A 21,584-nucleotide genomic window follows, 5' to 3' on the forward strand; every position below is an offset into this window, starting at 1 on the left:
GGACGATCTGAACTGACCCCAGCCACAGGGGACCACATCCACTGTACCTAGTACTGGTCACAAGCCGCAGATAAATGGGAGGGTTGCGAAATGAAATATGCACATTTATTGATTACTGTTGCATATTGGACCTTTAATTGTACTGCATGTTTGTCTTTTTCATATTTGCTGAGGGCGGCGCAAAAGCACATATCCTGTCGTTTTTGTTGAGCAGAGGCTTTTTTTTGTGTGTGTTTTCAATCACGCCCCTCAACCAGCCTGATACAGCCATCTTGTAACAGTTCACAGTAGTTTTTCTGAGTATATTGATGTGTCACCACTAAGGCCTTTTGTAGACTGCAGCCCAAATCCGATCAGATTCTGATCTTCCTGACCCACTGTTCACATTACATATGGCAAGTGATCAGATCTGATCTGTTGACATTGTCTAGTCGAGTCTTTCACATGGATTTCTATAGTTGCAGGCCACGCCCCAAAGAAAAAAATAGTTTATTCTGCTTTTTTAACTGTTGTAGACTAGATTGGACAATGTTTAAAAGTTTTTTTAAAAGTTAGTACAACTTACTGACAGACATTGTTTAGCTTTAAGGTTCGGACGGACTCTTTATTCTTGTTTTTTTTGAGCTGTGGTTTAAAAAAAAGTGTGTGAGAAAGAAGATAAAATAAATCATGTGACAGCGAGAACAATGGAAGCGATGCACAGAACAAATAGAAGGTTCTTTTGGGTTGTTTTTTTTTTTTTTCCAGGGGGTTGTGGTTAAGGGAAGGTATGTGTTTTTTCTTCTTCTACTCAGGCTTGAAGGTTGCTGGTTGGTCAGGAATGTCCAACAAGTCTTCAAGCTCTTGTGGAAAACTTGTTATGAAGGGAACGACCTCAGAGCAGACGGGAACACGGCCTCTGTCTGACACAGCGGCTGCTGGCTGATGATTTGTCTGTGACATGGAGAGAGAGAGAGAGAGAGAGAGAGAGAGAGAGCGCTTGTGCAGGCGTGATGGGAACATCTCAGCCTCTCTGGAAATATTTCTTCTCTTGGAAAAACACTCTGTGTGGAGGAACTCACAAGCCTGTGGTTTATTGCACACTGCTACAGTGGACCGTGCCAAAAATAAGACCAGTAATTCTGTCCTCTCCGTATACCTCAGCTCGTACGCCAGCTTTATGTGCTTGGCTCGGAGCTGCACAGGAAATAGAGGGACTTGCTGGACGTCCTTCACAGCAACACTGAGAAAGCAAACCCGGCTTCCTCTTGGCAAATGAGGTGATAATGCATGGAAACCCAAACCCCCTCGGAATCCTACATGCACTGTCTGACCATCGTGACCATTTTCTTTTCCCTGATATATGATGGACTCATTTACTCTTCACGACAAAGCGATTTACAAGAGCATAGCTAAGATAAGTCAATCCGTGTGGGCTTTCGAGAAATGACTTGTATGAAGTCATGAAAAACCATAACATGTCATCAGAGATTAAGTAAACAATTGTTTTTTTTAGGTTATTTTGTTCGGTCTTTTTACAGAAACGATGTAACGTCATTTGTATGCTACGCCCTTCAAACGCGACATGCTCTGTCAAGCAAAACTATCAGACTATCTGACTGAAGGAGCCTAAAGTGTGAATATCTTTAAGGACAACGCTAAACTGTCCTCCAGTTTGGACAACCCCAACCCCGGCGTGTGTTTACGATGCTTACAATGCCGACGGCAAAGAAACAAAAAAATCTGCTCACTCACCTGTTAGCTTGACCCGAGGGAGGCGGGGGGGGGGAGGAGCCAACACAGACTAGCAGCTGAATCATGTTGCCATGTTTACGTGTGGGTCAGGGACAAATACGAATATTTCCAGGAATGACTTATACTTGCTTATAATAATATTTGTTTGAATTTGATTTTTGGAAAAAAAGAAGTGACAGCCTAAGGCTCCGCCCTCTCATCTTCATCGTGTTTACTGTGGTGCGTCTCAACCTCCTCAACCAGAAGATCTCCCACTGTGTTTACCATCAATTGTGGAGAATATCCCAACATCTGAAAGCACCACAAGAAGTGTTGCAGTGAAATAAAATACTACAAACTACAGCAATGACATAAGAACAATTAAGATTTTAGTTTTAAAGCAGCAGATTTAACACAGCAGGAACTTTGCAACTCTCACCATTTTCTTTTTGTTGTTGTTCCTATTTCATTCATTCATCATCAACTGCTTGAGGGTCGCAGGGCTGTTTTTTTTATCAAGATACAAAGACTAAACATTAAAATCACTATTTTGAAATAAATAAATAGACTACATTATTCTTAAAAACTCTTGATAATCAAATGGAATAATAGATTTAAGACATAGATTTAAGAGGTGACCTCAGGAAGCTGTGGCTTCCTCCAGACCAGCAGAGGGAGCCTTTGCCCTGCCAGTGGTGACTGCTGTAGGAGAGGCTGCTGTTTCTTGTGAGCGGTTTTTAAAAAGTTTAAACATCAGTTTTTATAACTGGTGACACAATAAGAGCAGCGTTTACATCACAGTGAAATGAAGCCCCTGCATCAGCCTCACTGGAAATGTGTTGTAAACGATCTGTGCTTCCAATTTTAGCAACGTATACAAGATAAGTGAAAAATCTGGTGTTAGAACAAGTACCTTGGATCAGAAACCCCTCCAGGTCACTGACAAAGAGCCTTGGGGAGAGACTTGTATGTGTGTGTGTGTGTGTTGCAATGCGACCTTTGACCTCTGTGGGTGTGGCGACTGGATTCCACTGGAGTTCAACTGCACTCCTTTAAAGGCCATGGTCCCCCTTCTCTCTCTAAATCCATTTCCTTTGTATCTCCTACAGGAAGTAAACACACCACTTTTCTGACAGAAAATGCAACATTTTGACCCTGACATGACACATACAGTATATTTAAAAAAACAAAAAAAAACAAACATGTGTTTCAATTTTATTATTCTGTAATTTTATTATATTGAGATGAGGAAAAAATATTCCATTTTATTTTGAAACATGGTGTGGCTGCTGTATTTTCTGGTTTATTTGGATAGGTTTATTAGTCTGGTGTTTTGGTGTTTTATTTTGAAATGATGTTGGAACTTCCCCTCCCCCACTCTCAGGGTAGCTGGCGATTGTTGATACCAGTGTAACGCTGTAATTAATTGCATTAATCAGAGTTGTGTTTTTTTTTAACAGCAGAGGGCAGTGAAATCACAAAAGTGGCCTCTCGTATTAATGTGCACTTTCATATTCGAAGTGATCAGTTGAATTTATTTATTTTTTTAAACTTAGAACAGCACTGAAGGAATAAATAATAATTTAAGCTCAACGCTGTTTAGATATCTAAATATATCTACAGAAGTTAGATATACACCACTCTACTCTTTCCATTTGGGATAGTACCTGGTGCCTGGTGTTTATTTTGGTACCTGGTGAGGTTCCAAGCGAGCTGAGCCGATACGATTAACGTGATGTCATCAGACAGAGAGGGTCGCCACCAGAAGAGTCATGAGCGTGACGTCCGTCAAACTGTAGATCAGTTAAAGACTTCAAAATCCCGAAAAACATGCGTCCGTCACTAGTGTGTGTGTTTATGTCTCGTATGAAACCCCGCCCACACTGAGGAGGTACTGTGAAGTCATGGAAAAAGACCTGATACCAAACCAAGTAGAGTCTACTATCATGGAAGAGTGGCATTCATGACATCTTATCGTGAAACACAGGATTCTCCATTTCAAGTAATGATACACTTATAAGAACTTACTTATACGTGTAGTATATTCAGACTGTAAGATTGGCCCTGTGCTACACTTCATACCTTGGTGACGTCTGTGGAAGACTTTTGTTATGCTTTTTTGCAATTTCATGGGTCAGTGTGTGTGTGTGTGTGCGTTTTGTTTTTACACATTCTCTGTCAGTTGCAGGCTGTTTTACAGCCCGTCCTGGGACGCTGTTGCTTTTTCTTCCACCTTACTCTCCATTCCTCAGACTCCCGGAGGAATTCTTTTTCCTCACGGAGGTGGGAAGTTTATGACCTCCAGTCAGATGACCAGACGTCTCTCCTGGACACAATTACTGCGGGAAGTTGAGACGTATCTGCGTTACAGCGGACCAGGCATGCAAAGAGAAGATTGTGATTTGATTGACTGTTTCTCTTTTTCTTTTTTCTAAAAAAACCAAAAAACTAAATCACATGTTGCCATGTTGTACATTTCTGCAAACCACAAATATGTGTGAGCTCACGTTCCTGAACCAAAATGATGTTACTTATACTTATTTTTTTTTATTACTTCTTTTGTGATTTTATGTTGGTCAACTGAACGCAAATTTCCACCTTGTTCAATTCTATTCTATTCTATTCTATTCTATTCTATTCTATTCTATTCTATTCTACTGAATTTCACAAGCCATTCCAATAGCAGTGCTTTCTAAGCGGGAGTTCAGCCTCATGTGTACCTCCTTGTTGAGGAACATAGATGAGCGACACACATGCAGAGCAGAGGAAGAAAAATATTAACGCACAGAATGTTTTGAGTTTTTTTTATTTTATTATTATTTGTGTATTCTAAGAAGAAGAGAGACGCTTTGATTTTGGAACGTAACCCCCAGATATACTGTATGTCCCTCACCGCCTCTGTCAAAGCAGCGGCACACATGTGATGCATTTACGGTGTGCGGTGCCGGAAGGCCATCTGCCAAACACTTCACTCTGTTTGTCTATTTCTATCGACGATCACATTACAACGATTTTCCCAAAATATTTTCAGGACATCACACCACAGTGGTGCCAATTAAATATAATACACACACACACACACACACACACATACTTCCTCTTTATTTGTCCATGCTCGTAGGGTCACAGCAGCCGTCTTTGTCTCCTCGTCTCCACTGTCAGAGAGGAAGTGAACAAAAATAAATATAGAACTTGGAGGGAGATGCACACGGCAGGCTGTGTGTGGGGTGGGGTCGTGAATAAGGTCTGGGTCATTCCCACCGTGTTCAGTGGAGAGTCACTCTGCATGTCTGCATGTGTGTGTACAAGCGCGCAGTTGTGTTCACGTCAGTCGTGTTCAGGTTAAACATACTCGATCTCACGTTGATACAAAAGAGTGCAGGTACCTTGGACCAGTGCACATAGATCAAAATACCTCTGGATAGACCTACAACCAACCAGACCCATGATCTGATCTGACGTATGCAGAGCGACACAAAACTTGCTTATTGTAGTTTTCTACAATACGACGTGTCTCGGCTGAGATCACCCAGTATCAGCAGATCTCTTCACATAACCTTAAGTAAGTTTCCATGGTTACCATCTTGTGAAAGTGTTGTGCTGTTGGGAACGTCCACGTGGAGTCCAAGTGGGGAATGTTGAAGTGTCTGCATGCACAGGTCCCCCTCTTTGATATGTCTTTGTTTTCCTCATATGATCTTGAAACAAGTTTCCATGGTAACTATGTTCTTCATTGTCTCTTTTAACAAAGACCTGTGTTTGTGTGCGTGGGGTCTGCGCGTACCACAGTGAAAGTGGGCGAATGATGACATTTTACGACACACAGAGCCCTGACGATTTCTTTTATGTATTCATTTTTTAGTTATTCCCAGAGACTGTGTTGGCAAATAATTTTCTTCCTCAGTCCTCCACTTAAAACTGTAGTGCGTAGCTTTTTAAAGATAAACAAATGTCCCCACCGCCTATCAGCTCCACAAGGCTCTCCCTGCGTTTCTCAGTTTTAGTGGTGTTTAGATCTGCCGTTGCCCGGTGACATTCCTGCGCTGCACCCAGGACGAGCGAGTGAAGCGAGGCAGCTGCAAACCGGTTTTGCAGTAAGGACACAGAAGCGTCGCCATAAAGTTTCACAAGTGAATTCAACTGCTCAAAAATTCTGAAAAAGAAAAACTTCTTGTCCCCGCCCGCCGCTGCACCGCTGTGGTATACACACGAATGCTGATAGATGGTCTATTTTTCAGGAAAACGAAACACCAAAAGTTACGCACTGCAGCTTTAATATCCTAGCACATGCTTGTGCGTGAGAGGAAAAGTGCACCAGACAGTGAAGAAACGAGGGGGAACGAGGACTTGATAATAAAAAAAGTACAATAATCATAGTAGAAGTACAACAACTACAAGAGTCTTGTTCATTGTGTCCAATTTGCTTCAGAAGTTCATTTCAGTCAAATGAGGTGAAAGGTCACAGCCTTGAGTGGCGAAACCAGTACAACCACAGTCTGTGCGTCTGCACCGCGGCTGAAATGAATATTCACTGGGCCACACACACGCACACACACACACACACACAGAGTGCAGTAACACATTTATTTCCTGTTTCTTTGTGTCTCCTCTGACGTGCAGCAGCAGCAGCAGTAGCAGCAGCAGATGGACGTGTGCTTCAAAAACCCAGCCTGTAGGTAATGGATCTGTGCAGCCATTGATTGTATTGGTTTGATCCTGACGCCGCTCTGTCTGAAAGGGAGGGGTCTGCACAGAAACCCCTTCTTCGGGGGGTCTGGCTGCTGTGAATGGGCCTTATGAATGGCAGTGAATAGCAGCTACAAATTATACCCCCCCCCCCCCCCCACCCACCGGAGTAAATCGACTGCCTCCGCGGGGAGGAAGCCACGTAGTCTTGAAAATAAATGAAAATGTTTGGCGCGACAATGTGCGCCGTGACGCCGTCAGAGTGCTGCGGACGCACGGTGAGCGCTGAGGCCGCTCTCGTAGGCCGTGGCCTGCGCAGGCAGCAGGATCGTGGGAAAGGTCCTCCACGTAAGGCACTTCATTCTCCCTGTTTGTTGTTTCTTGTGTAATCGATCTCCCTCTACGTTCCACACAGGACTTCTTCAGTGACCTACTACACCTTGATAACACCTGCACTGTTGCATCGAGCGGGAAAACATCCTGCATGTCTAAAGTCCAGCCTCACACATGTGAAATACATTGTTGAGAACTATAAAAATACCCAGTGAGCAGAGGCATTTCAAGGGAGTTTGGGGCCACAGTCATATAGGGGCTGGGGGGGGGGCGGGGGGTTGGGGGCTACATCAAAGTTGAACAAACCCCTATGCCGCCACAAATATGAGTTCATTCATTAGAGAAATGTATTATATTGAGTCATAAAATGAGATACTGTCACCCATGATTTAAGTTTGAATGTGTGGCGTGTTTTAGTTGTAGTGTTTAGTGTCTGTTGCTCCACCCACCACTCCAGAACACACAGGTTGCCGGCAGAGTAACTCAAACAACAGCGAGCCGCTGCGAAAGAAGGGGAAAAAGTGTTGAAGATTAACGGTGAAACTGAATCGTAAAATAAGGCGAGGAGGAAAACAAAACCTATTTTCACAGACACTATTTTTGACTCGAAGGAACAGATGAGTGATTGTTCCGCACGCGGTCAGCTGCAGCGGCACATCCACAGCTCCTTGTTGTCTGTGTGGTCACAGTGTTTCTCTCTCTCTCTCTCTCCTGCCAGCACAACGAGATGAAGCTCAATCGTGCGGCAGAACTGGTGATTTCTGTCTTTCTTTTATTTCCCTCTGCGATTATATACATTGTTATGTGTAGAGCGTCTTCTTCTACGATTTTGGTGTCGCGTTACAGCGCCACACACAGTCCTGGCTGGGGACTGCGGGGGGGGGGGTTGGTTCCTCGTGTATAGAGACATTTCCTGAAACTATGGAAAACCTTTTTCCAAAGAGAACAACTGTTTACGGTTGGTTCAGTTTCTGCGTGGATATGTCCTAAAAGTGTCCCGAAAATGTCCGTGAAGACTGTGTCTGGACATTCATTTACGTAGTTCCTGACAAACACAGATTTGGTGCAGGTCAGGAAACAGTTTAAAGCTACAAATAAAGCATGATGCATCGTTACGTGAGGGGAATAGTGGTGAGCATTGTTGCCTCACTGAATCCCGGGTCTTTCTATATGTGCATAGGTTCTCACTGTCCACAGTCCAAAAACATGCAGAGGTTATTTGGACACTCTAAATTCAGTGAATGGTTGTTTGTCTCTATATGTTGGTGCAGTGACCGCGGGACCCTCACATGGAGGATAAATCATTGCATGACTGTCTTTTTTTACGCATTGATTATCATGGAGTTACCCCCCCACCTCCCACCCACCCGAGATTCCAAGAATCTCAAAATAAACCTGTGGACGCTGGAGTCTTCCCCGTGCTGTGTGACGAGGGAGAGAAAGTGAACACAGACGGCGAGCGAATCATTCTGTGAAGGTTAAACAGAAATGTGAACAGATGTGGAACCTGAGGGAGATGTTAGTGTGAACGTCTCACACAGACATCACACAGAACTTCACCTCCACAGTGCTCTCGCCTTTGATATGAACATGCACTTTTCCCGTCGCCCTTTACTGCAGTCTGGTCCCAGAGCAAAGAGTGTAGTGACACAGATTTTATTATTATTTTCCCCCCCGTGCTTAGATTTGCTCATTTATTTGTTTTGTTGAAAAAGAAAACTTACTTTTTCCAACGCTGATCTTTATGCATGAGGAAACTCGGTGGAGTTGTTTTTGTGTATTTGTTTCAGAGGGTGGATCCGAAACAACATTGTTGAAGTCATGAATTTATTAAAACCACACTGATTTTATATACGATATAGATTTTGTTTATTGAGTTATCGTGACGTTTAAAGCGACTTGGACGCAGATGTTTCCCGCTTTTCTTTGCTCCATTGCGACAAAGAGAACCAGAAAGAGTGAATATTTTTGGGGGGACAACATATTTATTTGGGGAACAAAAAATTTACCTTGTCGCTGTCAGTCTGTGGTGAAAATGATGGATAAAGAATCACACACAAACATAATCGCTCCAGCTGCAGCCTCTGTAGATCAGTGGCCTGGAACAGCAGCTCCTGTTTGTGTGCAGGTGATCACACAGGACTGACACACACACACTCACACACACACACACAAACTTTCATTCACAATCCAGCACCACTGCCCTTCACCACCTCCCTCTCTTGAAACCCGGCTCCAGTGAAACGCGTGAAAATGTGAATTTAATTCATAAATGCGGCCTGCCATGTCTGGCCTGCAGCCCGGATTCCGTCTCCCCTATGTTTTCTCTGGCTTGCAGCCAAGCCCCCTCCCCCCTCCCCTCCTCTTTCCTCCCCCGTGCCCCCCCGCCTGTGTTATCCACCCACGGGAGAGAGGTGATTTCTTTCTTTTTCTTCCTCTTCTTCTTCTCCTTCTTTTTTTCTTATCCTTATAGAGTGGAGTTTTTTTTTTTTTTTTTTTTCATGTGGATGTGCTTGTTATGCCCACACACTCCTCAGTAGTAGTAGTAGTAGTAGTAAGTGGAACACTGAGCTGCTGTCACGCGTCGCTGCCGCATGGTCCTGCTGCTGCTGCTGCCCGGTGCCGCGGTGCGCTTTCAGCCTAGTCCCAGTCGGTGCTGCTCGCCGTCTCCGAGTCCGATGTCCCCGCTCTCCTGTCCTGTGTCCTGTGTCCTGTGCGCACTGAGCCAAACCTCCCAGCTGCTGTCTGCCTTATAGTGTTTCCCTCGCCCCTCCTGCACGCGGGACACCTCCAATTGGAGCGCGTAAAAGCGCAGCTGAAGCAGTAGTCACCGCGGCTCCTTCTCTTTAGGTTTACACTTGTTTTTTTCACGTCTTTTTTCTTTTCTTTTCTTTCATTTTTTTTCTTTTTTTTTTTTTCTCACGATTTCACGTTCACTGAAAGAAAGCGTGAGCTACATCGCAGGGAAGCATGAGTGGACGCGGGGACGAGGCCGGGGAGAGCTCCGGCTCCCAGGAGCCCGCGGGGGCCGCGGAGCCCCAGAAGAGGAGGCCGGGGAGACCGCGGAAGCCCCAGAAAGTAAGTCAGCGATCGGAGAGGACATGAGGGGAATCACCCATGGATAGAGAGAGAGAGAGAGAGAGGGAGAGCGCGAGAGAGCGCGCGCGAGAGAGAGCATGGCTGCGTAATGACTTCATTCCAGCAGGAAGAGAGGAAGCACAGTGTGTGAGCAGAGCTGCATATGGACACTTCTTTAAGTCACAGAGTTGATCTTCAGGTTTATTCAGTCCCGCGCAACTTTGCGCCAGGGTTCGTGTCCTGACTTGGACAAGCGGGAGACCGAGCCGATCGTGTTATTGATTGTTATTGACATATTTACTGTGCAGAATCCACCACGACTCTCTCAGCGCTGTCTCCACGGCTCGTGGGATTTTTCTATAAAGTGTGTAGCCATGACTGTCTGCAGACGAACACGGTGGGTGTTTCATTGAGTTAATTAGTAAAAAGTGACAACGCACAAAGAGAAGGAGATAATAATAATAATAATAATAATAATAATAATAATAACATATAATAAGGACACAAGCATATTTAACCTTTGACAATATTATCCTTATCAATTATCTCTAATATGGTTATTTTAGTTTTTTTTCCTTCACTTTTTTGTTTTTGTTTTTGTTGATTTGTTTCAGTGGGAGACATTTCACATTAATGACAACCTCTTGTCCCTGGGCAGGATGATACAACCACAACAACAATAATAATAATAATATAAATAATAATATAAATAATGATAATATAATAATAATAATGACAACAACAATAACAATAATAATAATAACAACAATATTAATCATAATGATGATGTTGATGATGATCAAACAGTGCAGGTACAGGTACAGCATACATCTAGATTAGGATTTGGCAATAATCCAGTCACATTATATATTGTACTATCTTTGTTCCATTGCAATATTCAATTACAAAGGTTGAATATGAATCAAAATAGACTTTGATGGCGTAATTACTTTGAAATATTGTACCTCAGATGTATGTATGTTGTGTATTCTTGAGTCTAAAACCATCATTTACAGTAGTTTTTTCATCATTAGATCGAGAGCAAACTCATTCTTTAACCATCTGACGTTAATCTTGATTATATTTATATGACGTGATGTGAAATTGTTTTATCATGATAACTTTTTATTGCCCAGCTCTAATCTAAATCAGCGGTTCCCAAAGAGTGGGTCGGGACCCACAAATGGGTCATAGGAGATTTATGTAAGATTTATGTGTATATTTGAAATCATTTGCATAGATTCATTGATTTATTCAAATTATTCGTTTACCAATTTAAAATGATATGTGGTCTGTAAATGAGTTGCTACATTATGCACACATTGGCTCATGTCATGAATTGTGGGAAAATTGTGGGAAACACTGATCTTAGATTGTTTAAGTAAACCCATATCCCTGCCACTTCTTTAGATTAATGATGTCCCCTGTTCTTAATCCAATGCTAAAACCAAATCTAAACCTTGTAAAGGACCAAATGAAATGTTCTCACATCAGCGGTGTTGAGGCAAAACTGGCTCCTCACATCCTCATAAAAAACATCTCCTCACACATTATTATCACCTATAACATAATATCTTACCTTTAACCTGAACCAGAGTTTTATAAATGAGGTTCTTCCTCGCTTTGGTCCCCATGACGACTAATAGTCCTGACAAGGTTTGTGTTTTTCCAAGAGAAAAAAAAAATGCCCATCAATAATCTCATTGAGGTGCTGCCCATTGAAGGAGGCCCTTTGGCCTTCTTCAAGACCAGGAAGGTCAGCGTTAATCCCAGAGAAGGTCTTCAGGAAGTAACCCAAACAAAACCACCGATATAAATACACACACACGCAGTTAAATAACACATATGATGACACACAGTCTTTTCAAATGTGCCCTTAAGGTTACTGTGGTAATAAAAACCTTGACGTTGAATCGTGTGCGATTTAAAAGAGCAGAACCAGACTCAAAAATAAATCCCTAACATAACATCACTTCCTTCTGTGATGTGTGCGTAACCCTGACCTTCACCCCGACCTCACACTAACCCTACAACAGTTCCTCCTTTAAAGCAACACTGAGTAAGTGTTCAACATGCCGTTGATGTTGCAATCACAGGACAATGAAAGAAGGATTCTTTTTTAAACGTTTGACTTTAGTTCAGCATTATCATTGCTGCAGGTTTAGTTACATATTGTATCTTTATACCCAAACTGGTGTTTGACCAGTTTGGGTATAAAGATACAATATGTAACATTTCTGCATTAAAATATCCATAGCAGTGTAGTTGAGTAGTGTACTAACTTTAAAGCTCCAGTGTGTAACCTCTGTTGCCACAACACTGGCAGTGTCACTACCCGTTGCACTTTAATTTTGTTAACTCACTACTTCACTCGTGTTTCAGAGAACCAGGGTTCATTCCTTGACCTCTCAGTTGTGATGTAAAATCCATCACTGTGTCTCCCCAGACACAAAAACAAAACACTGCTACAAAGAGAAACACAGAGGGAGCCATGTGGAGCTGATAGGCTCAACATTGTTTGAGCTAATTTGACAATTGCTTGAATATAAATGACATTTACTCTACATTGAAAAGTTACACACTGCAGCTTTAAATCCACTATATTTCCATTCAAGCTAACAATTTAATTTCATCTGCCTTTCGAGGAATACTTCACCGATTTGCATTTAGCCTTGTATTACTAGAATAGGGGTAGTATTTTAAAAAGAAAAGTATGCTTCCCAACCTCAGTTTCCCCGAGTCGAGAGATATCTTCAGTGACACTTGGTCTGAGGCTTGAAACTGCAACGCTAATTCTGCACTTTTTAGACCCACTCGTAGGGGGGCGGGACCTCATTCCTAGAATGTAAACAGTGTCCGCCATCTTTGCTAACACTTACGCTAACAGGACCAAGTGTGACTGTTTTAATTTTTTCATGGAATCTATAGAACTAATGTTAGTGTGATTCTTTTTAAATGTATTTTTCATCGTTTTCCTACTCACTCACCAGAAGTGTCTAGTGCAGAGTGGGAAGTTTTATACAAAAGTTGCTCTTGCTCTTTTGTCGCTGTAAAGTGTAAGGAGTGATATCACATGTCGTGGCTGTGTAAACAGATTTACCCTATGTCCCCACAACATGCAGCAACCAAGAGGGCTGGGGGGTTTCAAGGCTTTGTTTCCGATCCTTGACACCCATGTCATGTCCTGCCCTTCGCTTTCAGGAGCCAAGTGGAGAGCCGGTCCCTAAGCGGCCAAGGGGACGTCCCAAAGGAAGTAAGAACAAGGGCCCGTCCAAGGCAGCGCAGAAGGTGAGGAGCATCAGAACATGAAGGACACAGGGGCCTCTGTTAATGTCACGTTTGAGGACATTTCATTGACTTGTAGCATCGACAAGTGTGAGACTGACCATTTGAAACCACTTTTTAATAACTTTAATTGTTCCTGTTGAGTCACTTTCCATTGTTCTTATCCTCAGCTGAGACCATTCACATATCATGGGCAATGAAATTGAATAGTAAATTTCCCTGATGTGCTAATAAAAAATGCCATAGCATGCATACATACAGTATTTCCTAATCCACATCATTTAGTTTTTAGATGAGACAGTGGAGAGTCTCTCTCCAGCTCCCATTTTATCCAGATTTACTGCAGCAATTGTTTTGTTTAACGAAAAACAAAGAAAAAAGAGAAATTGAATAGAATGTTCATAATGATATTGTTATCAGCCTATAAAGAAGTGAGACTGATTGTGACTTTTCTTATGTATGCTAGCTGAAGGCCACTGTTGTTTGGAAAACGAGAGGGTGATGGGAGAAGTGAGTTGCAGTGTGCACCTTCACCACTAGATGCCACTAAATCCTACACAGAGCTGTTAAAGCAACACAAACGATGTGTGAATGGAATTTGATTTGTTACAAACCTTAAATCAACCTTTTTACGGTAGCATTGATTTATGACTAACCAGCTTGTGTTGAAACACGCAAGCGCGTCACATTTCTTTTTTTTTGTTTTGGGCCACATTGAATCCCTCAGGGCTAACGACCGTAAATTTGACTATTTGACTATAAGCTGCATGTTTTCATGCTGTAACCAGTAGAGGACTTTGTTAATGAAAGCATTCATTTTATGAATGACGAGTGAGTGCCCGTGACTAGCACTGAATGAACACTGAATGATGCGTCCGTGATCGCGAGTGGGCCACGGACGAAAGTGGGCCCACCTGTAACGGCGCGTATGGTTGTAACATGAGATATTTACATAGAAAGACGCTACACGGAAGTTTTTCGTTTATTAAAACAACGTCATTTAAACACGGGGTGAACATGCCTGCATGTATAGAAAATAAAACAGCACGGACACGGCATCAACATGCCTGGATGGTTAGAAAAGAAAACACTTTAGCCTACCAGAAAAGTCATTGGTCGCTATCTTCATCTTCTTCTTGCGCACTAAAGCCACTGAAGTCTTCATCTTCAGCGCATAATCTTTCCCCGCGTCGGTCTCACTTTTGCGTTTACTACTAGAGAGTGCCCCCCGGTGGCCGTTAGCCAGTAAAAATCTATAAATTAGCCGCACTGTTGTAAAGGCTGCAGGGTTCAAAGCGTGGTAAAAAAATTGGCGGCTTATAGGCCGAAATTTACGGTACTAAAACAGCTGCTATAAGACAATGTAAATATTCTTACAGCGTCCAAGTTTCACCTTAGTGACAACTATGGCTGTCTATTTTCCTCTATAAACCCATTCAAATTCCATTCCTTTTTAATATTCAAATTTTTTATTATTATTATTTTTTTTGAATACATTTTAACTTAATATGTAACTCTTGCCTGCTCGGTCTTAATCTCGGCTGGTTTACTAGGGTGCAGTGCTGGCAGGTGTCCCCTAATGTTGCTCGTTGTCGATTGATATTTAATTTCGACGTTGCATATTCCGCAGATTACGATATCTTTATTTGTAATTTTTCAGTCTATTTCAGTTTCAAGGCTTTGTTTCCTATCCTTGACATCCAAGCGGCCCTGAGCGGCCAATGACCACTGACTGGAAGTTAAGGAGCTGGCCGACATTTTAGTGGAAGTTGTAAGTGACGCTCTGTGCATATAGTCAATTGAGCAAACAAAAAAAAAGCAAGTTGACCTCTGGGAAATGCTAAAATTAGCATTCATTCCAAGGTCAAAGGACTCTGCAGCAGATATGTTATAGTAATTTATCAACTCCAGCCCTGCCGAGCAGGTCTATATGAAGAGCTAATGACATGGAATGTCTAAACATTTGTAGTCATGGTTCCTGTCAGACTTTTGAACCAATTCATTTTTTTTTTAGCAAAGTTCTTGTACTGCAAATGACTTTTAGAGTTTGGCTTCTAACAGAGAAGTTAGAAAGACATCGCTATATTCCGCTATACATTTTTAAACATTCTGTTTTATCCCCTGTCCCTGATCTGTGCTGTACGCTGTGGTGATGACACAATGTTTTAAAGGTGCATAGATGACAGAACTATGAAAAATTAAATTTCAGTCTTTGTGATTTAAAAATGATTTATTGTTTAGCTCTATATGCTAATACAGGATCGCTGATTGATTACTCAGGGAAGGGAGTTTTGGAGAAAAATATGCTCATGATCGGTACAAGCATAAAAGAAAAGACGCAAAGGAATGTCCAAGAAAAGCCCAGCATTTCATTCAACATTCACATGTCACAGAATTATACAGCAATACCACAAGTAACCTTTGGGTTATGTTACAAGTCCCCCCCCCCCCCACCAGTGTCTTCATTCATTTGATAGATCATGTGGAAAACAGCATCAGCGTTGCTTTGCCACCACCAACTACTGTAAACATTCGCAGCCCTTCTTTGAAGAGTGAAACACTCTGCTTTCACCGTAATCCAGTCCAATCTCATCTGGCATTGTTATAATAAACACTGAACATATCAGTCTGTTCAGATAAACAGGGGTCCAGGGTCAGCCCACACCTCCAGCATACACTCTTTACATGCACTCTTCCCATATCAGTCATTTCTGCAATCTCGCCATGACAGATATCACAGCAGCTTGTAAGAAGACAATACTTTATTGTATACTTGGCGTACTGACCTTGTAACTATGAAAAAAGAGACGCTTGCCTCATGTTAAGGGTTGAATACGGGGACAAAAGATGGCAGAATTCTCACCCAACCCTGAAGTCATCCTCGCCGGACAATGTGCAGGATTGGTCGGTTGTTTAAAAATAACCTTCTGACAAGGCTCTGGTAATGATGACAGTTGTGTCATGGCTTCCATCAGGCTGCCAAAGTGGAGGGATTGATGACCAAAGTGATGGTGTCTGTGAGCTCTGAATACAGCTCATAGTCGGGGCACACCAACTGCTGCATTGGTTCACATCTCCTCTATGTCAGCTAATGTTTGGCTAAACAGTCTTTTTTTTTTTTTTCTCCACAAAATTACGCTTTTGTAGATTTAGCTTTTTACCTCTTTAAGTCTCTTTAACAGCTCACACGGTTACACATGGTCTCACATTCTGGCAACATGACATTGGTTTTGTGTGTCTCTCTAAAGAGCGTGAACCATTTATGTGACATTTTTCATTTACCAATAGCAGATGCAGTTATTTTGACTATTATGGGACTGATTCTGATACCAAATATCATATCGAATCATCCCTATGACAATGTTGCATGATACTTAAACAGATGGCCCCCATGCAACACTCCAGACAAGCAGGTGGCCGTCAATCTGCATTATAAACATTCATCTACATTCATTATAAAGGAAAACTGTGTCATTTTCTACTGCTTTATCCTCCACATGAGGGTTGGGGGTTGCCAGTCCATCTCAGGGCCAACATACGGAGACAAACAACCATTCACACTCACACCAAGTGAGAGTGTCTAAATAACCTTGCATGTTATTGGACTGTGGGAGGAAACCAGAGAACCAGGAGAGAACCCACGCACACAGGGAAGACCCTCGTCCAAACTGAGATTCAAACTGGTGACCGTTTTCCTGTGAGGCAACAACGCTAAGCCGCTGCTCCAAATGTCTCTATGTACAAAAAACTTCTTGAGGTGATCAATGAGGAAGGAGAACAGCCCTCTCTGTTTGGCTGCGGTGGTGCTATTTTCTCACTACTGTTTTCCTCCATGTGCTATATAGATCTCACAAGTAGATTTTTCCCTTAACATGATGAAAAGGTTTCTTAACCTTAAAGTAAAGTTTTTTTGTTTTTTTTTTTACCAAACCCAAACCACAAACCCTCCCTTACACTTGACAAGTCATTTTTCTTCCTAAACCCAACCAAACGTTAACCACAGCGATGGCACATCAGCAAACAGTCGCATTAATCTTCCTATAATAGTGACTCAAAGATGGTTTTCAAAGGTGGTCCTGCTGAGCATGAGAAGAGGTTTATATAGATCGTTTTACAAAAATGGTTTCAAATGTTTTCTTTGCAGAACTTGTGAGATGCTGTTTTTAGTTAAACATGCCTTGATCAAAGATTCACCCACACTGGCTCTTCATGAATCCAACCTAACCTGACATAGCCCAAGAGTTATTTTAGTGAAACCACCTCATGGAAAAAGAGATCGATACCCTGATACATTTTCCTGTCATACGGACTCTGGTTGTTGTTGTAGTATCACACTGAAAGAAAAAAAAAAATATGACATGACAATTTATATCTTCAGGGCTGAAGACATATCTTCCTGAAGACATGTAACATCCCAGTGTTTAGACGTATAAAACAAACTGATGATTAATTGAACAGGGTGTTGTCTTTCAGACCATTACGCCTCCACATAAAAAATGCAGGATCCCAAACAGAGAACTGGGATTACAGTGCACAGATTGGTCTGTCAACAATGTCACGTGTCACAACAACAGAGACCTGCTGAAGAACATCATGATAAAACATCATGTTGTTGTAGCTGCACCACCCGTCCAACCTCACTGGTCAGAGTAGCAGGTTGTTGTTAAGTCCTTCCATGTCAACAACCTCATAGGTTTGTGACCTATGGCGACTCAGCACGTTGTGGTGCACAGTTAAGTCGAGTCATGGTTGTCACTCATCTTTAATTGGATTACTGTCCTGTCCTAGTATACAAGCACAAGTGGGGAATCAATCTATAATCAATCCACCCTACCTTGTGATATGCCCTTTTTCAGCGTGTTAGCATTAACTGTCTGGTTATCTTGTTAAGTCAAAACGACAAAACAACGTTAGCTGGTGGCTAGTTTGTAGCATTGTCGTTCCATGTCTTTGGCACATGTTCTTCTCAGTTTTCTTCTTTCTGCGTACCAGTTGTTCCTATTTTTCTACTCTTTTTGGATTAAAGCCCGAAGGCAGGAAGTGTGGAGTATGCGCCTTGGCCAGTTTGGGTCGAGTTAAAAGTATATATTCAACTCCCAATCATATTATGACTTCTTCTTTTTTCTAATATCATGTAAACTTAGCAATTGTTTGGTAAGGTTTAAAGCACAAAATGTCGTGGGTTGGGTTTGTGCAAAGGTTATGGCTTGGGTTAACATTAGACCATAGATTTATTTTGGCTTCTTCCACCAAAGGGGGATCACCTGCTCAGATATTTGGAAGCTATTTGCTTTAGAGCTGCAACTAACGATTATTTTCGTAATCGATTAATCGGTCGATCATTTTCTCGATTAATCGATTAATCGTTTGGTCCATAAAATATCAGTAAACCTTAAATAATGTTCATTGGTGTTCGTCAAACCTGGAAATGATGATGTTCTCAAATGTCTTGTTTTGTCCACAAACCAAAATGATTGACTTTTAATAATTTCTTTGTTATCCAGAGCAAAGAAACGGAGAAAATATTCACATTTAAGAAGCTTAAACAATCAGAAATCTTGTTTTACATATGAATTCATTCATTGTTTACATATGAATCAATGCTTCCATAGTATTTGAAGGCCTTTGTTTTTTGGATGATAAATGTCACCGACTTCTTTCTTTGCTTGTGCCCCAATGGAAAAATGACTTTCAGAGATGAGTGGGCCAGTTCAATCCTTCTGCTGAAGGGATTTCAAGATAGTGCTGGTACAAACTCTACCTGCTGCCATGTGACCAGGCTTTGTGCTCAGTTTCAGACTGACAAAGGCGCTGGTGTTGTTTACCAACCCAAACACACACACACACACACACATGCCCCAGCACCACCACACTGATACAGGCCCTTGGCTGGTCATCGTCTGCAAAATTCATTGCTGCTCAGCTGCAATTTGACTAAGATTTCACCCGGCTCCCAGCCAACAGCCACGGAGCCCAGATTCATCCCATGAATTATTGACACTTGTCTGGACTTGTTAATTGCAGAGGACTGCAGGGCTATGGTTTCTGTGCCAGACAGTATGCAACGTCCAGCCTCACCCAGTTCCTCCAAACATTAAATCCCTTTTAAAAAAAAAAAAACATAACAATAAAGGATAACTCAGTCCCCTCCAGCCAAACATGCAGGGACATTCCAGTTACAGGTATCTGTTTCACAGCGTACATGCACCGCCTCTGCCTGGCATCAATACTCTAGTTGTCATTTAAGCGTTATGATAGCATTATGTTGTCTGGTTAGTCTCATTTTTGTGAATATGATACAAGAGCTTTTGATATTTGATTTCTTTTAATTTCCTCACTTGGACTCGAGGATGGATTGATTGGATTCTGTGGGTCAAAGGTCAAGGTCACAGTGGCCTCATAGCCTTTTGAACAGTACATTACATTTACAGCAGCTGACATCTGTCATGTTACATTACGAGTTCCTTCTTCTTCTTCTTTGTTGGTTTTTATGGCACTTGGCATCCCAAGTATTGCATTGCTGCATTCTTCTTCCCTCTCTTTGGTGTACAGCAGTAGTTTGCGTTCATACAGTTGCATTACATTACATTACGTGTCATTTTTAGCAGCATTACTGCATTATTTTGAATTGAATTGAATCTTCTTTGGTGTTTTACGACAGTGAGTATCCACAGTGTTGCATTAGTGCCTCCTCCATCTGTCAACTGGACTGTTTTGTTTCTGCTTCCTTTTCTTGACCTTATCTTTGTTCTTTTTCTTATTTGGTGTTTTTACAGCACTTGATTTTTTTACAGTAATTGGACATTAAAACGACTTGCTGTACCTCTTTCTCTTATTATTATATTTGTTCTTTTTCTTCTTTGGTGTTTTATTGGCATCTGTAACATAACATTACTGCCTCTTTCTGGACCTAAATATCTTCTGTGATGTTTTACGCCAGTCGGCATTCATAATTTTGCATTACTCTTACATTACTTACATTCTCCTTTGATCTTTGACAACATTTAGACTTCTTAACATCGCATATCTGCCAGAGGTGGAATGGCTCTGCCTCATTTTATACTTTGAGTGCTTCTGGTTTTATTTTGCAGAATATATTCTTCTCTCTCTCATCTAGTCTACTTCCTGTTTTATTTTGTACCTTCCCTTCTCTGTGTATCATCTTCTTTTACTTCATGCCCATGTGCTTTACCTGGTTACCTGCCTTCTCCTGATTGTTTTCACCTGGGTCCAGATGACTCTCCTGCCTGACTATCCTCCACTTTGTCATTAGTATCTGTAAGTTCTTCCGTGTATGATCCTGCCAGTGTGTTTTTCGACTTTGGATGCTGTCGCTTGTTCTGACTGTTGACCAAAACAGCTTTGAACCAAGTCAATATCAACTTACCTGTAACCTACCTGTGTCTGGCTCCAGTATTTAGGTCATCACCTCTGAGAATTATTGCAGGTTGTAAATAATGAATGAATTTCTGAGTAGGACGGGGCAAATACTCAATACACAAAATCTATGTATAATTTTCTTTAACAATAGTGCATTGTTCAACACTCTTTAAGATACAATGCATAGCGTTTCCTGACCATAAAGAAGTTGAAAACCATTTATATGTGTATATATACACATAAAAACAAGAATACCTCAGGTTATTATATTTATTGTTCTATCTGTTTTTTTTTTTTTAAATGCATGCATATTGGAAAAAAAAAATCACAACCTAACTTTTCACAAGTTCTTGTCTTGAATGTTGTTAATCACATTTTTAATCCATAACACACTTCATATTGACCTCAAAAAAATCGTAAATTGCAATATCTGTATCTGTATTAATTGGATATATTCAGCCAACTGTTATTATGTAAAGTACATTGAGCTTTTGTATGTTTTAATTTGCATTGACTGATATTGTTTTATGTCTTCACAGAAAGCAGAGGCAACTGGGGTGAAAAGACCCCGGGGACGACCCAGGAAGTGGGTGAGTCAGTGTTCAATCTCAACACAAGGAGAGCTGTGGCTATAAGGAGTGTTGTGTCCTTTGATCAAATGTGGAGCAAGTGATTTTTATTACTGCACACTTGTTTCTTAGCATGACATACTCTCCCAGCACTGGTGGTATCTCTCACCGCCTGAATGTTTTTGTGTCCTGAATACACTCATTTTCTTCTGTGGCTGTTGCTTGTGTGTGTGTGTGTGTGTGTGTGTGTGTGTGCGCGCGTGTGCAAAACTGTTTGCGTTATCAGTCAAAGAAAATGTTTACTCTCCACGCAGACCACAGGAATACTTAAATAATTCCACTGACAGCTTGAAGGCCTCAGTGTTTATCAGCTCCAAAAAGCAACAGACCTGATTGATAATGCGGGGGAAAGCAGCTGGCGTTTCAAAGTGCCACCAGGAAGTGCGAGGAGAGATGCAGGGGAACACAAGCTCTCTCCTGCATATATATCGTGCCTGCATTTTTATGTGTCACGGGGGGGAAGAAAGAGGCGAAAGCCGC

General features: G+C 41.7%; 1 protein-coding gene across 1 annotated transcript in view; it reads left to right on the forward strand.

Moving 5' to 3' along the window:
* The first annotated feature begins 9,123 nt into the window (after window positions 1-9,123).
* The window catches only part of hmga2 (high mobility group AT-hook 2), a 42,622-nt gene continuing 30,161 nt past the window's right edge, over window positions 9,124-21,584 (forward strand). The window contains exons 1-3 of the mRNA XM_058624963.1: window positions 9,124-9,810; window positions 13,012-13,098; window positions 21,015-21,065. Coding sequence (XP_058480946.1) covers window positions 9,703-9,810; window positions 13,012-13,098; window positions 21,015-21,065 — 246 coding nt within the window. The 5' untranslated portion in view covers window positions 9,124-9,702. The remainder of the gene's footprint in view (window positions 9,811-13,011; window positions 13,099-21,014; window positions 21,066-21,584) is intronic.

Source organism: Solea solea, chromosome 3 (genome assembly GCF_958295425.1).
Source record: "Solea solea chromosome 3, fSolSol10.1, whole genome shotgun sequence".
In the NCBI taxonomy this organism is placed as follows: domain Eukaryota; kingdom Metazoa; phylum Chordata; class Actinopteri; order Pleuronectiformes; family Soleidae; genus Solea; species Solea solea.